Source organism: Erythrolamprus reginae, chromosome 2 (genome assembly GCF_031021105.1).
Source record: "Erythrolamprus reginae isolate rEryReg1 chromosome 2, rEryReg1.hap1, whole genome shotgun sequence".
Classification (NCBI taxonomy): domain Eukaryota; kingdom Metazoa; phylum Chordata; class Lepidosauria; order Squamata; family Dipsadidae; genus Erythrolamprus; species Erythrolamprus reginae.
In genome coordinates this window covers 275,649,758-275,675,595 of record NC_091951.1, presented here as the reverse complement: position 1 = coordinate 275,675,595, position 25,838 = coordinate 275,649,758, and the positions used below count along the sequence as shown (strand labels likewise).

At 35.9% G+C, this 25,838-nt stretch overlaps 1 protein-coding gene across 4 annotated transcripts in view; it reads right to left on the bottom strand.

The window, feature by feature from the left end:
* The window catches only part of PCSK5 (proprotein convertase subtilisin/kexin type 5), a 226,586-nt gene that overhangs the window by 102,654 nt on the left and 98,094 nt on the right, over positions 1–25,838 (bottom strand). For all 4 annotated transcript variants that reach the window (XM_070742701.1, XM_070742702.1, XM_070742704.1 and 1 more), the window contains exons 7-9: positions 24,909–25,081; positions 14,165–14,377; positions 4,007–4,107 (exon numbers count right to left, since the gene is read on the bottom strand). In XM_070742701.1, coding sequence (XP_070598802.1) covers positions 4,007–4,107; positions 14,165–14,377; positions 24,909–25,081 — 487 coding nt within the window. The remainder of the gene's footprint in view (positions 1–4,006; positions 4,108–14,164; positions 14,378–24,908; positions 25,082–25,838) is intronic.

Here is a 25,838-nt window from a genome sequence, read left to right as displayed (position 1 = left end):
CATCAAACATAATAAAATATCCTTTCTTGTAGCTGACTATTTCAACATAAATTTAAAGTGCCTTTGTAACTGTAGAAAAATTTATCTGGTGACACACACTATTGATACATAATTTTTATACAAAATTATCTTTAATATTATAACATAATGTAAACTTCAGTCCTATCAGCTGCATATTTTCTCATTGTTCCATCTATACATAGATTTACTCCACTTTCACTTGTCTTCTGTTTCAAATTTCAATAACTTTGTATATTTTTAACAATTACATGCTCATCATTTGTCAACAATTCTTTCAAACTCAGTCTTGTAATGTTCACATCTGTTTTGCAGAGCTTTCCATCTTCTTAACTTCTTTCATCTGCTCTTCTATCTTTATAATCTTCCATTCTTTTTCAAAAGTTGTTAATTTGGTATCAAGAGATTCCAATATATTATTCATATAGAAAAATAATTTTTGAAGCAAATCTAATATAATTCCTTTCTCTGCAGGTTGCTCTAAGAGGTCTTTTCCTCTCCTTCATTCTTGCATGTTTCTGCAGTTGGTATTATAATCCAAAATTAAAAGTGTCTCAGGTAATGAAAATGTTCTTTTTTCCTGTTTTATCTTCCTGTTCCTTTAATACACTTGTCTCTATTATCACTCTGTAGTTTCAATTAGCATCACAGTCTGGCTAATATTTATCTTTTGTTTTAAAATCCACCAACTGTTATACTCTTTAATAATAAACAGATAACTTTTCCACAAAAGTCCACTTTGTTTCTCGTAATTCCAGCTTGTCCAAAAGCACTTTCATCAAAAAGTAATCTTTCAAAATAACTAGTCCATTAATCCATTTAAATGTTTTTTTCAATAACTTGTTAAGCTTTCTGTTAAACGTGTTTAAATCTTAAATATCTTTTTGGGGGGGTCTTTATTCCCTTGTAAACTAGAAAAAATAATAACTTACCAAGTGGATTCCTATCCTGCCATTCAGAAAATCTCTCTTTGGCTGTAAATTAATTACATCAAAAATGATTAAGAAATGATGCTCTTATAAACTTTATATCCATAATGACTATATTAAGATTGTGGGCTTGTCAAAAGCCCTTGATTTCTAGCTTCTTAGTTCACAAACTAACTACAAAAATTTCAGCTCCTGCAGTCTACTCATGAGGAACAGTTATCTGGAGTGCAGGTAGGTGATTTCAAGATCTCCTTTTTTCCAGAGAAACTCTGCTGGCCAGAATTCACCACTTGGCCACTGCGGTCCATCACAATGTCATTCCTGATTCTTCAGGAAAATTTAGTTTCCCAGCAGAAATTCTAGATAAAGGGCTTTCGAATTGACTAAAGAAAGTTGGTTAGGGATTGGTAAGTAACAAACGAAGACATTCTTATTGACCTGCTTTCCCAGTAAAATCCCATGAATGAATTAGAATAAATGCACGTAAAAGTCTGGAATCCTTTGTCTCCCACTTCAGGAAACAGGTGGGCTATCTTTATTTTATAATCTGATTGTCAGCTCCAATGTTTTTGTTAATACCTTCCTTGGTACTAAGCTTTTTCCCCCCCACCCAACCTATTTTCCCCAGATTCTTTTCATTAAAAAGAACAAACCAATAAATGGAAAAAATAATATACTAATAGCGTAACCAATAGCAAATCCCTGCATCAACCCTCTTAACTAAATACTTCTGAACCTCTCATGGGTCCCCAAACTATTATTATAAAATAGAAATGTTTGATCAGCAGTGGAAGATTATTAAAAAAAAAATCTCAGTGTACACAGAAAAAAAATAGAAAAGCACATTCTGAAGTACCAAGCGGAAGTCAGTCCGTCTGTCCATCCATCCACCCACCCACCCACCCACCCACCCATCCACCCACCCACCCATCCATCCATCCATCCATCCATCCACCCATCCATCTATCTGCAATTGCATCATTATCATAAAATAAGATGATACTCCTTACTAAACAGTTACCTCCAGGTTACACATATGATACGGACATATATTTTCAACAAATACAGTAACATCACTTTTATTGAATTAAAATATTTCTGCTGAAATATTCTCCCTCATTTTTGTGACTTTCAAGTCTCTTCTGGAGAACCAGAGGAACTTTGTTATGGGAGAAATGCCAGGTTTACAAGAGAGAAGAAGATCCATTGCCCAAACAGCTGTTTCTCAGACGTCAGTAACTGTAGTCCTAAACATATTTGTTGTTTTAATTGTTCAGTTAGTTTCAACTCTTCATAACCTCATGGACATCATTTATCAGGATTGGGTATAACTTCTATTTTAAGAAAAGCAATGTAGATTGTTGATAATTACTGTGTACAACTATTTGTTTACATATTTTTAGCAAAAGAGTCCTGCAACAAGCCATTTTTGTTATTTTCTTTTTGAATTAGTGTAGTTTAAGCAACTCAGTACAAAATGTTTGTAGCCTAGAACAGGGGTCCCCATGGCTTTAGTGTAATATCTGATTGTTAACTGTTATGACTATTGTTTTATCCTTAAAACTAATTGGTTATATGTGGAATTTGACCTTGTGTTCATTACAAGTGGTAGAGCTATACCTACAATTATTTATGGTGCACTAAACAAATCTGGAATGTTGATTTAGGATTAAACTCTAAATATACTTTAAAAGATAGCCACTACAATGTAGCTATGATATATATCTAAGTTACATCTATTATTTATTTGTTCATTCACTCATTCAAATTCTATAGCTGTTCATCTCAATCAGTGACTCTAGGGCCTTACAATTCCAAAACAAAAAATAAATAAACCAATTAAAACATTTAAAACCAATGGAAACTTCACTTCCAAAATAAATATAGATAACAGCCATTAGCCAATGAACTGTAAAGTTAAGAAAGGAGCCCTTAACATATTTAGTGCCCCAGGCTCAGGAAAATAGCCAAGTTTCTAAAACCTTATAACAGGCTAACAGAGCATTGGGAACATTATAACCTCCCAGAGGAGAATATTCTGGAGAGCAGGGGCCACTGTAGAAAAGACTCATCTTCTGAACTCTGCTAGGCAACACACTATGGTTGATCTACATGATGCTCAGTCTACTAGCTTGAATTGGACAGTAGAGATTCCTAGAAAAAGGCAGTCTCTCAGGTATTCTATATGTATGTATGTATGTATGTATGTATGTATGTATGTATGTATGCATGCATGTGTTGTATGTATGTATGCATGCATGTTATGTATGTATGTACGTATGTATGTACGTATGTATGTATGGACTTGGGGCGGCTTACGACATATAAAGGAAACAATATAAAACTACCTAAATCCAATTTTTTAAACTAAAACTAACTATCTAAAACCCCAATTTACTTTTTTAAAAAGCTACTTTCATTCTAACAAACAAACATGTGTTCAATTCATCGGCAGGGTTCTGATGTCTAGTGTCCCCAAACATGTCGGCACAAGGTAAGGAGGTGGGGGCAGTATGAATCTTTGAAGGGGGAGCTGATTCCAGAGGGCCAGAGCACCCACAGAGAAGGTTCTTCCCCTAGGCCCTGCCAAATGACATTGTCAGGGTTGATGGGACCTGGAGAAGGCCAACTCTCTAGGACCTAACTGGTCACTGGGGCTCATGTGGCAGAAGGGGGTCCTGTAAGTACTGTAATCTGGTCCGATGCCATGTAGGGCTTATAGTCATAACCAACACTTTGAATTGCCTTCAGAAGCCGATCGGCAGCCAATGCAGCCCACGGAGTGCTGGAGAGATATGGGCATATCTGGGAAGGCACATGACTGCTTGTGCGGCTACATTCTGCATGATCTGTAGTTTCCAAACGCTCTTGAAAGGTAGCCCCATGTAGAGAGCGTTGCAGTAGTTGAACCTCGAGGTGATAAGGGCATGAGTGACTGATACATGAATAAGGATAGTTGCACAAGCATTTTAAAGTGAAAGTAACATTTTATAACAATAAGGGGAAGAATCTTATGCCTTAATTATTTTTCATTCAAAAACAAAAGCAAAGGTACTTACTTGGCTTCCAGTGCCAGTGCGATGATTCCTGCAGCCATAGGTGCAGAAGCTGACGTCCCTGTATGACTATCTGTACAACGCTGTCTGAGGTCTGTCGTGATCTGGAGGGAAAAAGTATGCCATTAAGAATAACGTTGCTGCAGACAACAAAAAGTTTCTTTTGTTGAAATAACCTATACGCATTTGAAACTTTATTATTCAATGGAATAACTTTTCTAAATGCTGGTTTTAGCTCTCTAAAGCATATGGATATCCAAAAATAATTTGGCTCTCAGAATACTGTAATAATGAAATGTCTGGCAACTGTCCTATATTGCCTTCAGGAGACACTCTCTTAAATGATTTGACACTTGAGCATTTTATGGTAGTGCTGCAAGCAAAATTAAATTCCAATCTAATACGAATTTTAGCAGCCCATTTTTATCCCTTTGAACAACAGAAACAGACACACTGCATCAGCCAAGGCTGCTTGCATGACAGCATCTCCTGCAGACACTCATAACTGAATACAAATGTACAGTTGTACATATATTGGCTTTTACTTGAGTTGACATAAGGTCCTTCCTTGTGTAGTAGCTCACACAATTTCTGTCCTGTGGATATTTATGCTGTAAGTGCAATGGTTCTCAACCTTTCTAATGCCGTGACTAGTGATGGGTGAACCTAACGGTGTTCGGGTTCGGCAAATTCGGACGAACTTTATGCAAAATTTGGCTGAACCTGAACCAAACCCAAACTCGAACTCCGAACGCTGCGTGACGTCAAAGTGACGTCTCCATGACGTCAAAGCCCCGGTGTAAAAATAAACATGAGGTGGTCCCCGCCGGGGCTTTGACATGTTTATTTTTACGAGGTGGTCCCCGCCGGGACTTTGAGGTCACAGAGATGTCACTTCCTGGTTTTTGGTGCAGAGGTTGGGGGAGTGGGGGCAGGGGATTCCCCTCTGCCTGCCACCACACCCCTCCCCTTTGACATTGGAAGGTGGAAGGGGGCGCATGGTGTGTGTGGGGAGCATTTCTCCATTGGGAAAGTAAGACGGTGGCATGCTTCTCGATGGGGACCACCTCAGAAGCGGCTTTAACGCACCGAGAAACTTGCCACAGTCTTACTTTCCCAATGGAGAAACGCTCCCCACACACACCTCGCGCGCCCTTCCCCCTTCTGACATCAAAAAGGAGGGTAGTGGTGGCAGGCAGAGGGGAATCCCCCACCCCCATTCTCCCAGCCTCCCCACGATGGGATTCTGGGGGCGGGGCTTTGATGTCACGGAGACGTCACTTCCTGGCTAGCCGAGGTGACCGAATGCCGAACACGACCCCAAACTTTGCCCGAAGTTTCAAAAAATTTTGGGTTCGTGTTCGGCATACCGAACACTGCAAAATTCAGTACAAACCCGAATTGTGCAAATTCGGTTCGCCCATCAGTAGCTGTGACCCCTTAATACAATTCCTCCTGTTGTGATGATCCCCAACCATAAGTCTAGTGCCAATTCTCCCAACAGAGCTTTAAGTTGATTGGCAGGAAGGTCACCCCTACTGTAAACGCCTGGTTGAAAAAATATGTTCCAAGGTGCCAGAATAGAAGCACCATGGAAAATTTGCCTTTTGCCATGGTCTTAGGCGACCCATTTGAAATGATCTTTCAACCCCCAAAGGGGTCCCAGCCACCCGATTGAGAACCACTGGTCTAGAGGAATCTAAGTTATATATGCAAAGTCAATGGGGCATCTTTGAAGTGTTTGAGTATTTACACGGATGAGGGATCTGGATATCTGAAACTTGACTTTCAATAAAATCCATATAAATAATTGCTGAGGGTATGGGACCATATCTAGCCTTTCAAAGTTATACAAGAATCCTCATTCTGAAAATGTATGAGGCAAGGATAAATACTTGGTTTAGGGCAGAAAAAAGGAAATCTTTATATTAAATATATTTACTCTGATTATTTCCCATTATTTATTTTCCTAAATTTTCCCTGTATAATCTATTTAAAAGTATATTTCATTATATACTGCTCAAAAAATAAAGGGAACACTCAAATAATACATCCTAGATCTGAATGAATGAAATATTCTTGTTGAATACTTTGTTCTGTAGAAAGTTGAAAGTGCACAACAGCATGTGAAATTGATTGTTAATCAGTGTTGCTTCCTAACTGGACAGTTTGATTTCACAAAAGTTTGATTTATTTGGAGTTATATTGTGTTGTTTAAGTGTTCCCTTTATTTTTTTCAGCAATCCATTTTAAAATAGTATTTTAAAATATATATGTACCGGTAATTGTTTTATCTTTAACGTTACTACTACAGCTACATAATAGGAAGTATTAATATATACATCAGAAATAGCTACTATTAAAGGTTTCCTCCCTGATTAATTCCAATTCCAATTAGCATTGGAAATTAACTGTTAATTGTAAATGAGATGTGAAATATTAAAATATAAGCCATCTTCCATATAATCTGAATATGTAAAACTTTGTAAACATATGCAAACACATTTATACTTTGTAAACATATGCAAACGTAGTAAACATATCCAAATTACCATTATGTAGTTACACCAATTAGAAAATAAATATTAAATTACAATTATCAAAATATAATTAATAAAACAAGCATACATTAGAACTGAATGTACGACATCCATAGAAAAGTACATCAGAGATCAACATAAGGAAAAAGAATAACCACTTGTTATAAGTTTAGCCTCAGGACATAATCTACAAAGCTGCTAAAACATGGAATATAAATTCATAAAATGTAAACTGAAACAATAAAGACCACTACCAGTAAATTATAAATATAATTGCCAGTAAAAGAGTTAACAGAAAGCCCAAAAGGTGACATGCACAGGCATTTAGTTATGTTTGTGTAACAGTATTCTGGGTAGAGGATAGGGATGGATGCATGGGAAATGATGCAAAAACCAAGTTCTTGCTTTCCTAACAATTATTGTATATAAAGTACTTACTGTGTGCCAAACTTGATAATTTTATATTCAGTTCTACACAAGTTATAAATCAAGTATCAGTAACAGTGTCACTTCTGTAAACTTCTCAGTGACTTTGCATTAAATAATACAGCACATCTTAAAACTTTGTCAGTTTGTCTACATCAGCAGTCGGCAACCTTAAACACTCAAAGAGCCACAAAGGTCCTTACAGAAAGCCCCAACTCCACCCATTCAATTCTGAAGCTGACTGGAAGTCCAGTTCCCCCACTATAGAGTCTCCTTTTAGCACAGCAATCTTTTTCCTCTACCTGTCCTAACCAAAAGCGCTATCAATTCTAGACCTGACTGGAAAACCCACCCTTTGCCATCCTGGTCCTCCTGGTGCACTGTGCTCCCCGTCTCTAATTGGAAGCTCCTCTCAAAATTGTGGTGCCAACTGGCTAAAGGGAGCCGCAATAGAAGGATGAAAGAGCCACATGCGGCTCCAGAGCAGTGGGTTGTTGATCCCTGCTCTACATCGTATTTCTTAAAGTTTGATCCTAGATTCTCTGGGCATCCACAAAACCCTTTCAGAGGTCTGCAAAGTCAAACTTATTTGCTAGCCTATGCTGAAAAATAATGTAATATTAAAATCTCATCAAACAATGGTGATAAGCAGCAATGACAGTGAATGTGTCAGTATTAATATAAATGTTAACGATAATCTATATTCTTTTTGTATCATCTGTCATTTGAAAAAGTGGGAAGGGGTCCTGAGAGAAAAAAGTTTGGGAAACAATATAAACAATGTGAAAGAAAATTTGTATAAAATGATGTATTTAACGACTGATAAACATCAAAAATGTATATGGGAATGTCAAATAAGTGTTGAAAATGCAACCTATTCCTTTTATCACTTCTGGTGGACCTACCAAATATCAAGAAATATTGGAACAAAATATATGTTTGACTCAAACATATTAAAAAAATGCAATTAAAACTGGTGGCTTCTCTTTTATGTATGACGGATACCAGACTGAAAGGAAATACAGGCATTTGTTTTTATATTTAATATCTCAAGACTTCTATCTACATGGAATGGAAAGATATGCAAACTCCTAGAATAAATTGGGAAATTAATAGAACTGGCTGAGATAGCAAAACTGACCACTGATGAAAAAGCATTGTTTAGCTTTGTTTCAATTTGGATACTATTTTTGAACTTTTTTGCTCAAAAATAAAACTGATTTGGGGATTTGATTATTAGATGTATTATGATTATAGAAATGGTGTGTTGTTTTGCTTTTATTACATATGTTTTACATATTATGCCTTTATTTTAGTTTAAATGTACAGACAGGTTACTTTACTATATATTTGTATTGGTACTGAACAAAGTTGGAAGTTATTCTTTTTCTACATCTTTTTTCATCTTTTCCCCTTTTCTTGTTATAATTCTTTTTATTGTTCACTTGTTTTTATTTTTTTTCTATTATTCCATATTTGTGGATTATTGAAATTCAATAAAGTTATATATATATATATACAGTGGAACCCCGACATAAGAGCTGCTCTACTTAAGAGCAACTCGAGATAAGAGCTGGGAGGGGAGAGATATTTTTGTTCTACTTACAAGCCCAAATTCGAGATACAAGCGCCAAGGAGCTGTCTCCTGAAGCCAAACGCTAACTTCCGCGTTCGGCTTCAGGAGACAGCTGCGAAGCGGCGCGCATGTTTTAAAAGGTTGCAGCCGGCCTGGGGGGCTCGGGGGGGTGCTTGCAGCTTTCTTTCTTGCTCTTTTTCTTTCTCTCTTTTACCTTCCCTTCCTCTATTTCTTCTTTTCTTTCTCCTTCCCACCTTCTTCCCTCCCTCCCTCCCTTCACTCATTCCTCTCTTACTCTCCCCTTTCATAAGTTTCCTTGCTTCCTTCCTCTGTTCCTGTCCCTTCCCCTTTCTTTCTTTCTTTCTTTCTTTCTTGCTCTTTTTCTTTCTCTCTTTTACCTTCCCTTCCTCTATTTCTTCTTTTCTTTCTCCTTCCCACCTTCTTCCCTCCCTCCCTCCCTTCACTCATTCCTCTCTTACTCTCCCCTTTCATAAGTTTCCTTGCTTCCTTCCTCTGTTCCTGTCCCTTCCCTCTTTCCTTCCTTCCTTCCCACCCTCCGTCCATTCATTCACCCATTCCTCTCTTGATCGCTTAAAGCCGGTCCCTGGTGGAAAAAGGGTTGGGGACCTCTGTCCTACAGGATTGGGTGGCAGAGAAGTTGAACATATGTAAATTTAAAAGTTTAAGAAAGTTTACAAGTTAAGTGAAAGAAACTTCATTATTCATTTATATGTACATGTACATTTCTTCATTAAAAACATGTCTTTCTGCATAATTTAGACTAACTTTGTGAGTTTTTTGAGGGCTGGAACCAATTAAAATTATTTACATTAATTCCTATGGGGAAAAGTCGTTCGAGATAAGAGCTGCTCGACTTCTGATTTTCATTAAAGTGGCTTTAGTAGTAACATACAAGAAAAATCAATCAACAATAAAGTATGCTCCTCTGTTCCTTCCGTAAAGTAGAATTATGTGTGGAGCTGGATAGGCTGTGATAAGTGTTAATTAAAAATAAATAAATAAACCCACTAATATGTCGATATTACCTTTATATCATTGATTACATTTCCTTTTTAAAAATTAAACACAAAATAATGTCAAGTATTTTTCAGTCATTTAATTTATACAAAACAGAGCCACTTAGAAATATAAAAAGGGAAATTAGGAGCAACAGCTTGCTTTTGATCGCTGTCAACATTTTGTTTGAGAATAGTCCCATTATTTCAGCTAACCAAATAAGTAAAAACTATTATGAAAGAGATCAAAGTACCCACCAAATAAACTTCACATCAAGCAATTGTATCACTTAAGCTCTGCCCAAAGAAATCTTGAATTAAAATCTTGCAGAAACAAGTATATCCCAGGTTTATAACTTTTCTGAATTGTGCTCCTCCTTATAAAGTGGCTGTCACTAAAGATGATCCAGAAACTCCAGCTGACACAGAATGTAATTGTTTGACAATAGAAGTCAATATAGTAGAGAGATGGTGTCGTTTGTTGCACTATTACTTTCAAACAGCATTCTCATTGGGGTTGGTTAAAATTGTGCTTTTCTATAGAGACTTTGAAGAGGAGGGCTTCATATTGGATTAACAGTAACACTAGGGGTCATTCAATTATTTTAGCTGTCTGATGTTGGTTATGCTTTTATGTTGTCTTTATTTATTTTCTTAATATGCTGTGACTGTAAGCTTCCTGGAAACTATGGAACGGATGGCATACATCGTATTATTTATAAATAATAAATAAATGTAGACCACAATATATGTACTGACTTTAGATATTCACATTTATATTATACAGATTAATAAGAACAATAAGATCCAGAATTAGTTTTGAAGAAAACAGCAAAATATGCCAATAGCATAATTATTTATAATTCCCTTTCCTATTAAGGTTCAAATATTATATATTTTTTTAAGTTGCCAAATTCTCAGGAGTGGTAGTTTGGACTATAGAGAGTTGAAGAAGCAGGAAGAGCAAAAAAGTCTTACTGACTCAACAGATTTTATTTATATTAACTCTGAATTCAAATATTTATTAGAATGTTTGTTTTAGCTCAAGGCTCCATTACAACATTATTAATAGAGTTATGATCATAATAAGATTATGTATAATTAGATTTATGCTGGATTACAGCCATAGACACTGAATTATTATTCACATATTAATCTTATCATCAGTTTTATTTGGAGCTATTTAAAGAGACATTTCACTTAGAAAAGGATAAAAAAATTCTCTGAATGGAAATACTTGAGCCACGTAAAATATTTTGATGTAAACTGGCTGAACTGATTTTTCTTCTTTAAATCAAAGTTGATTAAATATATCTGCTTTGCATATTATCTCAATTACCATCTAATATTTTTTTTAAATGATGAGAACCCAGAAATTGCCTTATTTGATTCAATACCTGCTCGCTCTCCTTATATTTAAATGTCCTCTACTCTGTTTTTCTTCAAGAGCCTTGAAGATCTTTTCCAAGTTCTTGCATGGGAAAATTTAGCTTTTCCCTACAGATTAATCATTCTGATAGTTTTTATACTTGGTTTGCCATTCTAGCCATTTTGAGTCAAACTGATTTATAATTATGGATTCTGGAGTAGGTGTCCTTATAATTAGGCATGTGCAAACTATTTTTTTCTACCTGAAGTGGCAACTCCAAGTGTTCTAACTATAAAGCAAAACATGGATTTTTTTTTTGTAAAATGAAATCTCATGACCTTTTGAGCAGAGCCCTTCACTTTTTTGGGGGGAGGGAACTATCCCAAGTGCTGAAGTTTTTTAGATTGTGCCTGAATTGCTTTTCCCCGCTCTCCAAATCTACCCAGCCCATAAACATAAAAATTCAGTTTTTGCTGTTAGTGGTTTGGATTGGATGGAGCAGAGTGGAGTGAGAAAATAATTCAAAGATCAAGAAATTTGGATAGGACCACCAAATTACATTATATTACAAATGATATGATCTCAAATTCTATATAAATAATCTGGAGAGATTATAGAGTAGCTCCAATTCTGTTATTGTTTGAGACTAGCTACATTCTTCTCATAACTAATAGGATTTCTTGAAGGAATCTGAGTCCCTCAATTGAAAAGGGGTGCTTCGGAAGATGCTATTCAGGCAGCCAGATAGATGGCTGCCTGAAAATGCATGTAGATTTATAATAGACAGATGCAGTTGGAAATTACAACGGCCAGATTACGCAGAATTAGGATTATGCTTGGATGTTACCACTCCATCACTAAGTAGCAACTTCAGACTGTCAAGATTTCAAGAAACTTTTAAAATAAAACTGCCTCAACAGTTGCTTGCATGGCTTTGAATTAATTTATCCAATAAATGATAAATTTGTAATAAATAAATGATAAATAAATAAAACAAATGGTTTATTGACACTCTGTGGTTTCTTCCCCATAACTCCCCAAACTTTAATCTTAAACTGTCTACCACTGACCTCACCCCATTCCTAAGAGATCTGTAAAGGGTGTGCATAAGTGCACCAATGTGCCTACCATTCCTTTTTATTTGTATCCTTTTCATGTATTGAAAATCATGTCTATACTTTTATCTATTATCTTATATATGCCTGACCAATAAAATAAATAAATGAAATAGATAGCATGGGGGTTACTGGACAGGTTTAAATGCATGGTGCTACTCAGTCCAATAGTCTACTGGCACTACGTGAGATCAAGAGAAATCACAGATTCCTATTTTTGATATTGTTGCTCTTATATCAGAGAAATGTGAATAAATGTTGAGAGGGCATTATCCTCTTCTTGAACCCTGATTATCCTCTTCTGGATTAGCATTGATGACACTATCAAGTTTGGGTATGTCTGCAAGAAAACAAGTCCGGAGAGAACCAATGACACCTTATTTCAACCCTGGACTACAACTATTTTCCTTTATTAACACTACTGTGTTTCCCTGAAAATATATTCCCTGTCTTTATATTTTTTTGAACCCTGAAATAAGTGCTTGGCCTTATTGCCATGCACTCATCAAAAGCCTGATTATGCTTATTATCAGGGGATATCTTATTTGGGGGGAAACAGGGTAGAAGGCAAAATAATTTTTATACGTTTTGCATGTAGCATGCTGTAATCTATGATTAAAGGTCATGCAAAGTTGTTTTTGGAATCCTTGCATTTTTAGAAATCATTATACAGTATTTGAAGTTCTTGGAGTCTTTACTTCTATTTTATGTAATTAATTAAAAACACAAAAATGATCCTAGACTGAATTATTTATGGCTTCAGAAAGGAATGTTTAAGGAAACTTTATCTAGAAATATTTAAACTTATGTGTGTTACATGATATCATGTGAGTGAATGGGAATTAAAGGATTGTACAAGAGTAGATTATCAATTAAAACTTATATTATCAAAATACAGTGATCCCTCGATTTTCGTGCTCTCGATCTTTGCGAAACGCTACACCACGGTTTTTCAAAAAATATTAATTAAAAACTACTCCACGGTTTTTTTGCTATACCATGGTTTTTCCCACCCGATGACGTCATACCAAGAGTCACTTCTCTGTCTCTTTCTTTCCTGTCATTCTCTTCCTCCCTCTCTCATCTCTTTCTTTCTTTCCTTCTCTCTCTTTCTCTATCTCTCCCCCTCTTGCTCTCGACCGGCGGGTGGCCGGGCGAAGGGCAGGCGAGCGGCGGGCGGGCGAACGGACGAGTGGCGAGTGGCGGGCGGGCGAACGGACGAGTGGGTGAACGGACGAGCGGCAAGCGGAAGGCGGTCGGGCGAATGGACGAGCGGCAAGATGTTTATTTTATTTATTTAGATACTGTAGATGTTTATCTAATATTAGTTGCACTTTCGTCGCTCCCCGGCTCCACCATCTGCGCATGCGCGGCCATGGAAAAAAGGGCACGCATGCGCAGATGGTGTTTTTACTTCTGCACCACTATACCGCGGAAAATCGATTATCGCGAGAGGTCTTGGAACGTAACCCCCGTGATAATCGAGGGATCACTGTATTCTTGAATTCAAATGGTAAATTTCATCATGGGAATATTTTTGCTAGAAAAATAAATGACTTCTTCCATATTTTACCATTTTTTGAAGAAATTATAGAAAAAACCTCCAAATATATGAAATTTATCAAAAGAAAAATAAGTAGAAGAAAGCAGATGATAACAGAATACCGGTAATTACTGGAATGAAGAGTTACCTCAGAAATTGTCTTTAAAATTAATCATCTGAAAACAGCAAGGTTTCCAGGAGAGATGGCTAATATCCCAGATTATTAGAAGAAACGATATATTTTGAAAAATAGCCGATCTTAACTCCTTATTAGCAGCAAGAGACTGAAAAGGAGAAAACATTAAACAAATTTGTATTCATGATGGAAAACTAGGATTGAGAGAGAACAAATGTGTTTCCCCTCCCTTCAGTTGGAAGATTTTCTGTATGTTTGTTTTTTGTGAAAATCAGTTTTTGGGGATGCAAAAGAGGGGAGGTTTTTTTGGAGCAAATCCTTTAAAACATAAAAAAAAGTCAAGTAACTTTAAGATAAATAAAACCTAGAATATATTTACAAAAAGAAGTTGTCAATTTTATTTTCAATTGAATTTCAATCATGGTGAAAAGACCACATACTATTTTCCTGTCATAGGATTCTCCGCTGCTGTAGGTTGTAGCTAATGTTGATGAACATTCTTCTAGATACCAAGGCTTCCTTCCACTTTCAGCTGTGCTACTGATGGAGATGGTATAGATGCTGTTGGTGTAGCCATCACACGAGCAATGATCCTTACTTCTTCCACCATTTCCAGATGCCCACACATAAATGGAGCCCAAGTTGTTTCTGCCCTATTTGAAATAAATTAAAAAATATTGAAATTAGAAGTAGATAATAAGTTGTAATAGCCCTCTTTTATAATTTAATTTAGATAAAATGTTTTATTTGTAATTTAATAACAAATAGAGATTATAATACTTTTCCGTTTTATGTACTTGTTGCTAATGCTTGCTGTCCCAAAACGGTTATAAAATTACCAGTGAATAAATTAATAAATTAAAGGATTTAGGGACTATTTATTTATTTATGCAACACATAACATTTATTTTTCTTATTTAATCTTGTAAAAGGAATATTCTATTCTTATAGCATTAGACAATGAATATATATTAATTCTTTCCACTTCCATCATAACTAATTCTTCAATAGATGAATTATCTGTTCCTGGTTATAATATTGTTTTTACATTGTGTTTCTTATAAAGCTTAATTGGATTAGATTTATTATATTATTAATATACTACAAATAATTGTATTCTATTCTATTATTCATAATATTTCATGGATTATATGTATTATACCATTTAATAATTCAATATAATTACAAATGTATAAATCATTTCTTCTGAAGACTAACTACCTGGACATAATTATGGATTTTTAATTAAGATGAATTAGGGCAGTAAGTTTTTGAAATTTATACCAATTTAGCATGCAACTTTCAGGGCCACCTAGTTATCAAATATTTAACAGGAGGTCCATGCATAGACTTTCTTTTGATATCAATCTGGAGCATTCCTTGATTTAACAAGAAGCTCCAGGACAGGAAGTACAAAATAAAGTAACTGGAGCAATGCTGGCAGGTGATGAGAAATGACAATACCCAGAGTTGAATACAATCCGATGTTTGGACCTATACTGTGGCAATAAAAGCAATGAAACATCAATAATTGTTCTGCGCACATCAGTACTCAGCTTTATTCCTCCCACCACCTTTTTAAACAAAACCATGGTTGATAATAATCTTTTGATAGGATATTAGACATCACCAATATGCTGAGGATATCATTTTACATCTTGGCCTAAGGCAAACAGGAGATGTGGTGGCAAGCTTAAATGCAGCCTAGAGGCTATAAACTAAGGATAAAATGGGGGAAAACATTATGAAGGATTCACAGCAAGATGAGGTTACTATTACTTCAGAGTACCATGCTACCCTCTTATAGTACAGAGTACCGTTTTATAGTACCATGGAAGTTCCATCTAAAACTCTTGATGATGAGCATTTTCCAAAAAGGAGCTATTATGCAGTCTCATTAAATATGGCTACTTTGGAAGCAACAGGTGGAGGATATGTCTAACTGCATCTTTGACTATTTTTTGCCCGTTTGCCAGTTATACCTAACCCTTTCCCAAATCAGGCAATTTTTATATAAATTCCAACTTCAACTTAAATGTCATCTTTAACTTTTCTTTGCAAATCTAGCATTAAACATAACATTACAGTGATCAATACAATATACTTTTCAAAATTTTAGCTTCCACTATATTTAATATTTATGATTAATCTTTATAGATTACAGTTTTGTAAATATCAAACTATCTGTGTTTGCCCATGGCTGTTTCATTCTAATCTTTATAGATCACTGCTTTTGTTCTCCTATATATTTTGTGCCACATAAAATTAAGGTCCTCTCTTCCAACTAATTTTGTCTTTTTTGAACTAATTAAAGCAAATCAGAGAAAAATAATTGAAGAAAGTTTCAGTAATTAAATTCACTTTCAACTTGTCTGTCAGTCATATAAATGTTGATGCTGACTTAGGAAATACTTTAATTTTATTCAGAGAAATTTTTGAAGAAAATATTCTGTAATTTTCTGACATTAACATTTAAAGCTTTGTTTCAAACTAATCTCTCAGTGGGCTATAATTGTTTGTAGGATCGGTTTTAAACATACATTATAATCCTTTGGCATTGCAAAAATGATTTATTTCATTTATTAATATATGTTTAGCACAACTTTTTAGGAAAGAGAGAGTATGTATGAGAGAGAACCGGTCTTATCTATTGTTTCACTTCTGTACAAAATTCTTGGGAATTAGTTTACCCAATATAGTCTGTTTTTCTTTTCTTTTTTTCTTCAACAACAATTTGCTTCTAACCATTAATATTTGTAACAGCTGGAATGAATCTTTTAGGGATTTTAGGGATACCTCATAAGTCATCTAAAACTCAGAAATATTAGTCCTCTCTAACCTAAGTCTCTATTACTTGCACAGCATAATTGTTTTTTAAACCTGACCTCAGTATTATTTGCCTCCAGATATTTGTAGTGCCAAAAAATAGGCTTTGGAACTTCATAGATCAAGTTTCAAAAGAACTGCATGAATTCTTCTATTTAAGATGCAACTTTATTTATTTATTTAAAACAATCTTCAGAGTAAAAAAAAAAGCTTAATATTTAAAAACTGATCAAATTATATAAAAGTCATTTTTAGTCTGGATTTTCAAATGAATAATAAAGAATCATAACTGATTGCACAATTTGAAACAGACAAAATAGCTTCAAGCTATTCCCTAAAGAGCTATAATTAGTATTTAATTTGTAAGCACTGCAACAACAAAGCAAAACAATAAAAGCTGCCTGCTGAAGCAAAAGTCAGTACATATACAGACTTTTCATTTTCACTTTTCAAGCTATTTTAGTTGTCCATTCTTCAAGCAGTCATGTTCTAAGCGTTTCTACCACCATAAATATATTTTGAGATCCTGAAAAAGATAAAATGATTGGCAATGCCTATCATGATCCACCTAACCTTAACCCAACTGCTAACCCAGCTCTAAGAAATGTCACCTCAGGTGAAGGTTGGCTGTGAACAACCCGTTCTAGCCACTTTAGCTGCGTTGGCCATGCGTCAAAAGGATTGTTTTGTGTATTGACGGTCATCATCTGGAGAAAGAAGAAGTAAGCACTGTGTAGGAGAGACAGACGTGGTGGAATTAATACAAGATTGGTGATTTTTGCCAATAGAAGTGACTTTTAAAGCAACTTAAAACTTAAAGAGGAAAGAACAAAGGGACCGGAAAAAGAAATGGCGGCTATAAAAGCAAGTGGAGACTAGAAACTTAAAATCACAAAAAAAGAACCGTAACTAAAACCCAGGATTTATGGGTATTATATTTAAGACTGGATGGAGATACAATTAATTGAAAACAAGTGGAAGAAAACTTTTTTGGTGAGGTAGATCTAACTTTTAATTGGAAAAGAAAAGAATTAAACCAGAAGAAACAAATAAAGTGTTACCCAAGGGATGGAGTAATCAAGGCTGTGGAGTTTTCTATCTAGCAGCTGGACAATTTTGATGATTTTTGGTGGGGTATATAAAAGATTGGAAACAGGCTTACTATATGGACTGCATAAAAATTGTGAAAACATATGAAATTGAATGATTGGCTATTGATATTTGATAAACATGAAAGAAATGAATACTTTTGTGTCTATGCCCATCTTCTTTTTGCATCATTTAGTGAGTCAATAAATATTTCTATTATATCCACCTCAGTGACTAGGAGTGAAATTCAAGCAGAACTAAATGAAATTTGAAAGAAATCAAAAGTAGAAGAGGCAATTAAAGAAGAGGAGTTGATGGAGGGAACTATTGAAAGATATGAGAGAGAAGAAGAAGAAAAGACTGTTGGAAATGAATTAAGGATTTTGGACTATTGTAATAAATGTTTTAAAAATGATTATGAATATAATGATGATTATGACCCTGAACTTTATGAATATACTGACAATAGTGATGATATTGAATGCACTGAAAACAGTAATAGTAATAAAGAGAGAAAAGTGAATACAAAAAAAGAAGGGATTGAAATTTACTTATAAGATTCAAATACGTTTTGTGAGATAGGGAAGAGGAATAGAGAGGGAGAACAGCCAGAGAGATAAAAGGTTGTGGGAATGCAGAAAATGTAAGTATAAAGACAAGGTTGAAAGACTGAAAGAAAAAGGATGAAGAAGGCTAATAGATGAAGAGGGATGAAGGGGGTCAGTACATTGTTGAGTGTTCTTCATTTCATGGCTATACCCTGGTTAACATTTTAGTCTTTTTAAACTGTAAAACATGAAATTAGAAAATGATTTGGTATTCTTAAGATATAGTATAATGATTTTTAATTTTCTTTGGTTTCAGTCATATATAATGTTCTTTAAGTAATGATAGAAGGGATAGATTAATTGATTTAAAATAAGATAAAGAATGTGAAAAATGTAATACTAGAATGAATTATGAAACTTGAAATGAATGATAAGATTTATTTGATCATCATCATCATCATATTATTATTATTATTATTATTATTATTATTATTATTATTATTATTATTATTATTATTATTTAGTTTGGAAACACTCTTTCAGAACTGAATTGATGGAGACTCTACTCAAAAAGAGGATAAATCAGCACCTAAAAAACAATAACTTATTGGACCCAAATCAGCATGGCTTTACTGAAGGCAAATCATGTCAGACTAATCTCATTGATTTCTTTGACTATGTCACAAAGGTGTTGGATGAAGGTGGTGCCGTGGATATTGCCTACCTGGACTTCAGCAAAGCCTTTGATACGGTTCCACATAAAGAGCTGATAGATAAATTAGTGAAGATTGGACTTAATCCCTGGATACTTCAATGGATTTGCAGCTGGCTGAAGCGTAGACATCAGAGAGTTATTGTTAACGGCGAGTATTCTGAGCAGAGTCAGGTTACAAGCGGTGTGCCACAAGGGTCTGTTTTGGGTCCTATTCTTTTTAATATGTTTGTGAGTGACATAGGGGAAGGTTTGGTAGGGAAGGTTTGCCTATTTGCCGATGACTCTAAAGTGTGCAATAGGGTTGATATTCCTGGAGGCGTCTGTAATATGGTAAACGACTTAGCTTTACTAGATAAATGGTCAAAGCAATGGAAACTGCAGTTTAATGTTTCCAAATGTAAAATAATGCACTTGGGGAAAAGGAATCCTCAATCTGAGTATTGTATTGGCAGTTCTGTGTTAGCAAATACTTCAGAAGAAAAGGATTTAGGGGTAGTGATTTCTGACAGTCTCAAAATGGGTGAACAGTGCAGTCAGGCGGTAGGGAAAGCAAGTAGGATGCTTGGCTGCATAGCTAGAGGTATAACAAGCAGGAAGAGGGAGATTATGATCCCGCTATATAGAATGCTGGTGAGACCACATTTGGAATACTGTGTTCAGTTCTGGAGACCTCACCTACAAAAAGATATTGACAAAATTGAACGGGTCCAAAGACGGGCTACAAGAATGGTGGAAGGTCTTAAGCATAAAACGTATCAGGAAAGACTTCATGAACTCAATCTGTATAGTCTGGAGGACAGAAGGAAAAGGGGGGACATGATCGAAACATTTAAATATATTAAAGGGTTAAATAAGGTCCAGGAGGGAAGTGTTTTTAATAGGAAAGTGAACACAAGAACAAGGGGACACAATCTGAAGTTAGTTGGAGGAAAGATCAAAAGCAACATGAGAAAATATTATTTTACTGAAAGAGTAGTAGATCCTTGGAACAAACTTCCAGCAGACGTGGTAGATAAATCCACAGTAACTGAATTTAAACATGCCTGGGATAAACATATATCCATCCTAAGATAAAATACAGAAAATAGTATAAGGGCAGACTAGATGGACCATGAGGTCTTTTTCTGCCGTCAGTCTTCTATGTTTCTATGTTTCTATGTTTCTATGTTTCTATGAATTCAAAGTGTTATGCAGCTTCATTTTACATGTGAAAACAGAACATAGTAATTTTTTTCTTTTTCTATAACTATGGAAATATTTATTTAATGAACAACTGTTCTTTTAATTTGGATCAGGATTTGCCAGAGTAATTAGCAACACTGACTGATTCTGAAGTTGGTGTTTATTCTTAGCAACCACATAGTAACATATTTTTGATTTATTGGGCATGATGTGTGAGGGGGGAAAAATCAGAAGTGTTTATGCTAGTGACTTTCCATTTTTTCCTCGCATTTTTTTGGGATTGGATTTCCTGTTGATTAGTTTAATGTAGATTGATGCTATAACTTCACCAAATGTGAACAGCTAATTAGACTTGATGTCATTTTTTTTTTTAAATGAAGCCTCTGGGTAAGGAAAATGTAAAGATACAATTAATAATTTTTCCCAAATAATAGAAATGGACCACACCCAGATTATGAACAATCTGCTGGCTGAGTGCTTAATTTAATTTACTAGGCCTTAATTATATGCACAATTGATAGAAACTTGAAATTCTATTGCCAAACGTTTTTGATAAATAAAGTGTTGGCTCAATTGCAATTATCAAGAATTCATTAAGTGAGAATTATGCCAATTCTTAAAAACAAAACATCCCTTCCCCCATAAATAGTTATACATTGCATTACTGGGAAATGTACTACAAATTATACATTCCAGTTCATTATCTTGCAGAGAACAATTGTGACTTCACTTTATTTGTGATAATTATAAATAGATGTTACATGAACCGTCATCATTTGTAAAAGTAATGATGTTTTTTCTTTACATAATTGAAAACATATTTCTTTCCTGGTGGATTATTATAGACATCTGTAACTTTAATTAAACAGAAGTCTAGTGCTATTTACAGAATACAACTATAGGTGATGTTCACTTAACAATCAAAATTGGGACCAACTATTTATTTTCTAAGCAATAAGGTCATTAAGCGAGACCTCATATCATGGTAACTTCCAATTTTACTGATAGAATCTCCATTGATTCTGCTTGTGCTTTGAAGTGTGCAAATAGTGTGCATGTGAGTGCAGGAGGTTGCAAAGTCGTAAATTCCTGCTGGTTGCTGTTGCGAGTGCTCCTTGTCCACCTCTGGCACCTCACTTCAAAAGAGATATTGAAACTCTGGAGAAGGTGCAAAAAAGAGCAACCAAGATGATTAAGGGCCTGGAAACCAAGACTTACGAAGAGAGACTGAGGGAACTGGGCATGGATAGCCTAGAGAAAAGGAGGGCCAGAGCGGACATGATAGCAGTCTACAAGTATACGAGGGGATGTCACAGAGAGGAGGGGATCACTTTATTCTCCAGGGCACCAGAGGGCTGGATGAGGAACAATGGCTGGAAGCTGACCAAGGAGAGATTCAACATGGAGATAAGGAGGAACTTCCTGACGGTCAGAGTGATCAACCAATGGAACAACCTACCAGCGAACGTTGTGAATTCCAACACTCTGGACATTTTTAAGAGAAGATTGAACTGCCACTTGACTGGTGTGCTATAGGGTTCCTGCTTGGGCAGGGTGTTGAACTTGATGGCCTTCATGGTCCCTTTCAACTCTAACAATAAATAAATAAATAAATATATATATTCTGAGGAGGTTGAGCTAGGCCCATCTTGGTACCCTGGGCCAGTGGTGTTACCAACTGATGCAGAGAGTGAGAGTGAGGAAGAAATAGACTGGATGAACCTGAAGGACCACCAGAGGTGACAGATATGCCAATGACAGTAGAGTCTGATTTAGAGGAGGAGGAGGAAGATCTGGAGCCTTTGCTAGATGCCCGCTTTAGAAGATTAAGAAAAAGACAAGAATACTTGTATGGGAAAAGGAAGTAGGCTGTAGTTTGTTAACTCTAGGGAGTTGTTGACCACTTCCTATAGGTATTTAAGGGTGGCATATGGGTAATTTGGGGTGGCGTTACAACGTTTTGCAATGGAGTCGGATGATGATTTGAGGCCTCAGCCAGGTTATGCTAGCCCCGTTATTTTCTTGCTAAAAATCCTTGGAGAAAAAGTGCACTGTCTGCTGAGATGCTGGGAAGCTGTAATTAGTAAGTCTGTGAAACTATAGACTTATTTATTTATTTTACAGTGGAACCTCGGTTAGTGAACGCCTGGGTTAGTTAACAATTCAGTTAGTGACCAAAAATGTTGCTAAAAATTTGCACCGGTTAGTGGACAATATTTTGGATTGTGAACAGTTGACGTCACCCCCACGTGTCCCTGCATCTCAAACCAAGCATCATTCATGCTCAAGACAGAGTTACATTTGGTCAGTCATTATCTTTATTGTGCTGCTTCCTTCTTTTTTTTTTTAGTGATTTTAGTGCTTTATTTTAATAATATAGCCCTCAATCAGAATTTGGCTGAGGAAATGTCTTTGGAGGAGGGGGAGTGAAGGGGAGGAAGGGAAGGAAGAATCCCCAAGTTCAGTGATTAAAGAAATGTTTGCAAAGTGGGGGGGGGGGATTGCAATTGTTTGTAGAAAAATCTTTCCCTAACAATCCAGTAGGTAACAGGAGCCTAAACATGTTAAATGATAATATGATGTTGTATTATCATAATGTGTTACAAAAAAGGCAGAAGTAGCAGATACTGGACAAGTTTTTTCCTTCAATCTCAAAGCGACAGAGAAGGGAAGTCACCCCTGAATTCACAATGCCAGTTGTTCTCATGGAGGGGGATTCCCCCTCCCAGCAGTTAATTCCACCCTTTCCACCCCACACATCCGCTCACGCCAACATATTGCAGTCAAAAAGGTAAGTTTTCTTATGTTTAGTTAAATGTTTTCTTATGTTTAAATGCTTTCTTTAATGTTTTCATGTTTATTTAACTCTTTATGTACTGTATTATACAGGGTGCATTCCAAAAGTAATGCAACTCCTATTGGTCGGAGTGGGACCGAAGAACTTGGAAAGGGGGGGGCGCTAAGCTTTGCCATGAAACCTGTATCAGTGCTCTCCAAGCTGTGGAAGCGGCAGGACGTCAGTTATTGTAAACCTCTGCACACTGAACGTGTCACAAAAAAAATGGAATCAACGATTGAGCAACGTTATGTGATTACATTTTGTGCTAAACTGAAAAAAATCACTTGAGGAGACTAACAAAATGATTTGTGAGGCTTACGGGGACTCTGCTTTATCCTACTCACAAGTTTCTAGGTGGTTAAAGGCCTTTAAGGAGGGTTGGGAATAGGTTCACAATGAACAACGCTCTGGGCAGCTGTCAACCAGCAAAACCGACAACAATGTGGTCCGTGTTCGACAATTGTTGGACTCTGACCATCGATTGAATGTCAAGATGGTTGCCAATGAACTGAACTTGTCATCTACTGTTGTGTTTTGCATTGTTACTAAAGATTTAGCGATGAGGAAAGTGTGCGCCAAGCTCGTGCCCAAGGTGTCAGATGACCAAAAGACCAACCGAGTGGAAATTTCAAGTGAACTTTTGCAACGCATAGAAATTGAACCTGATTATTTGGACAACATCATCACTGGTGATGAAACCTGGGTTTTTGAATACGACCCAGAAACAAAACGCCAAAGCTCTGAGTGGCACACCGACCAGTCCACCAAGCCCAAAAAGAAAAGAATGAGCAAATCAAAAGTGAAAACAATGCTCATTGTCTTTTTTGACAGTAAAGGAATGGTCCATAAGGAGTTTGTTCCTCAAGGACAGACAGTTAATGCTGCCTACTACGTGGATGTGCTGGAAAGACTCCGAAAAAGGGTCATCAGGATGAGAAAAGACATCTCCGCTACCTGGCAACTCCATCATGACAACGCGTCTTGCCACAACATGATACGAGTCCACGATTTCCTGGCCAAACACCAGGTACCAACGCTGCCCTCCCTGTAGTCCTGATGTCGCCCCAGCATACTTCTTTTTGTTCCCTCGGATTGAGGCAGCCCTGAAAGGAACCCGATTTTCCTCCCGTAGAAGAGACCCAATCAGCCGTGATGAAGACATTGTGAGAGGTCCTCGAAGACACCTTCCAGGGCGCATACCGGTCATGATTTTTTTCACTTACTGTTTTCTCCCATATACTGAAGAATTTGGGATGATGCTTTTTACTAGTGCTATTGTTCTTTATCTGTCTGACCCAATGCTTGAAGTATGGAGTGCTAGTGGCATCACAATATCTGTTCTCACCATAATCTTATTGAAACACTATTCAAGCTGGTCTGGTTTCCCCTAGACTATAGGATTCCTCAAGAATAAACATTTGTTGTAAAAATACATGTGTATACATGTTTGTTCGTATCTTAAAAATGATTTTATGTATATGTTGTTTGTATACATTTGCAATAATGCATAAGAGAGCCTGTTTGCTCTAATGGACTTGTATAGGAAGTGACCAGAATTCAAAAAGACTTGAAGGCACTAAAAATAAAAAATCATGCACATGCCCACATGTCTAATCCTAACTGAAAAATGCTTTTGACATTAAGAGGAAAGGAGAAAGTTAAGTGATCTCCAGAAAAGCCCATGGATTCCAGGATCCCTATGTTGGTGCACATGGCATTTTTGCTGCTGTTATTATCAATTGGTCTGTAATTTTGGGGAATCCCTATTTGGAGTGTGGGTTTCAATGCTGACATCCTAGAAGCATTCTTTATTGACATATCTTTATTATTGATTTATTTTTAATATCAATATGCTTCGAATGCTAATGCTAATAATTAAAATAATTAATTAAAATAATTAAAATAATTAAAATAATTAATTAAAATAATTAAAATAATAATAACAACAATAATAAAAATTATGCAGATATATGTGTATAACATACCGTTCTGACCCCATTCTCAAAGGCCTGCCTTGTTAAAGAAGCTGGTCCATCAACTGTTTTTCCATCATCATCAGGACCCCAGCTAGCGCTGTAGATATGTATATGTTGTGGATTGAGGCTCAATGATTTTGCTTCTACCATATCTGTAACATCACCATCTAACATCCGCACTCCTTGGGGGGAAAAAGAAAACTTTGATTTCATATAATGCCTTTATATGCCCACTTAGCAACAAATAATCTTGTAAGAAACAACATAAAATATTCACAATGTATGTCCCCCAATTAAAAATAGCAGTAGTAAAAAGCAGCACCCCCAACTTTCCTTATAACTGTGATCACATAAAACAAATAATTAGTCTCTCCAAATAAATATTCTAAGTTCCGAGTTGCTTAAGAAACCGGGTTGAATTAAATGAGACTTTCCGGATATCTTGTTTCATAACTGAGATGTCATCATGAAGGTAGTCCTTTCTTTAGTAACCACTCACTTTTATTTCACTAGCAGGAACATCTTGAGCACACTAATTGTTTAGGAAAGCTACTTCCAAGATATTAAAGGCTCTATGAATAAGAACCAACAGTTGAAAATAAATTAGGAAATTAACTGAGACTAAGTGCAGTTAGGAAATGCACTGGCGTAACAACATAGGAAAAGATCTTTCCCATGTTTATATTGTCCCACAAAACTTGCAGTACTTAGATCATCTAGAATTTTATTCATTATGTACCATTCTCTCTGTCTCAACTTCCTATCTATTGTATCTGCAAATACACAAAATAAACCTAAAAGTAAGTACATAGCAATTCAATAAAACATTAACCAGTAAAGTTTAAGAAACAATTACTAAATCAGAGATTCCCAAACATTCTTAGTTTGTGGTGCACCTATTAGTTCTAGACCTGTATGCCCATGTGCCAAGGCAAATTT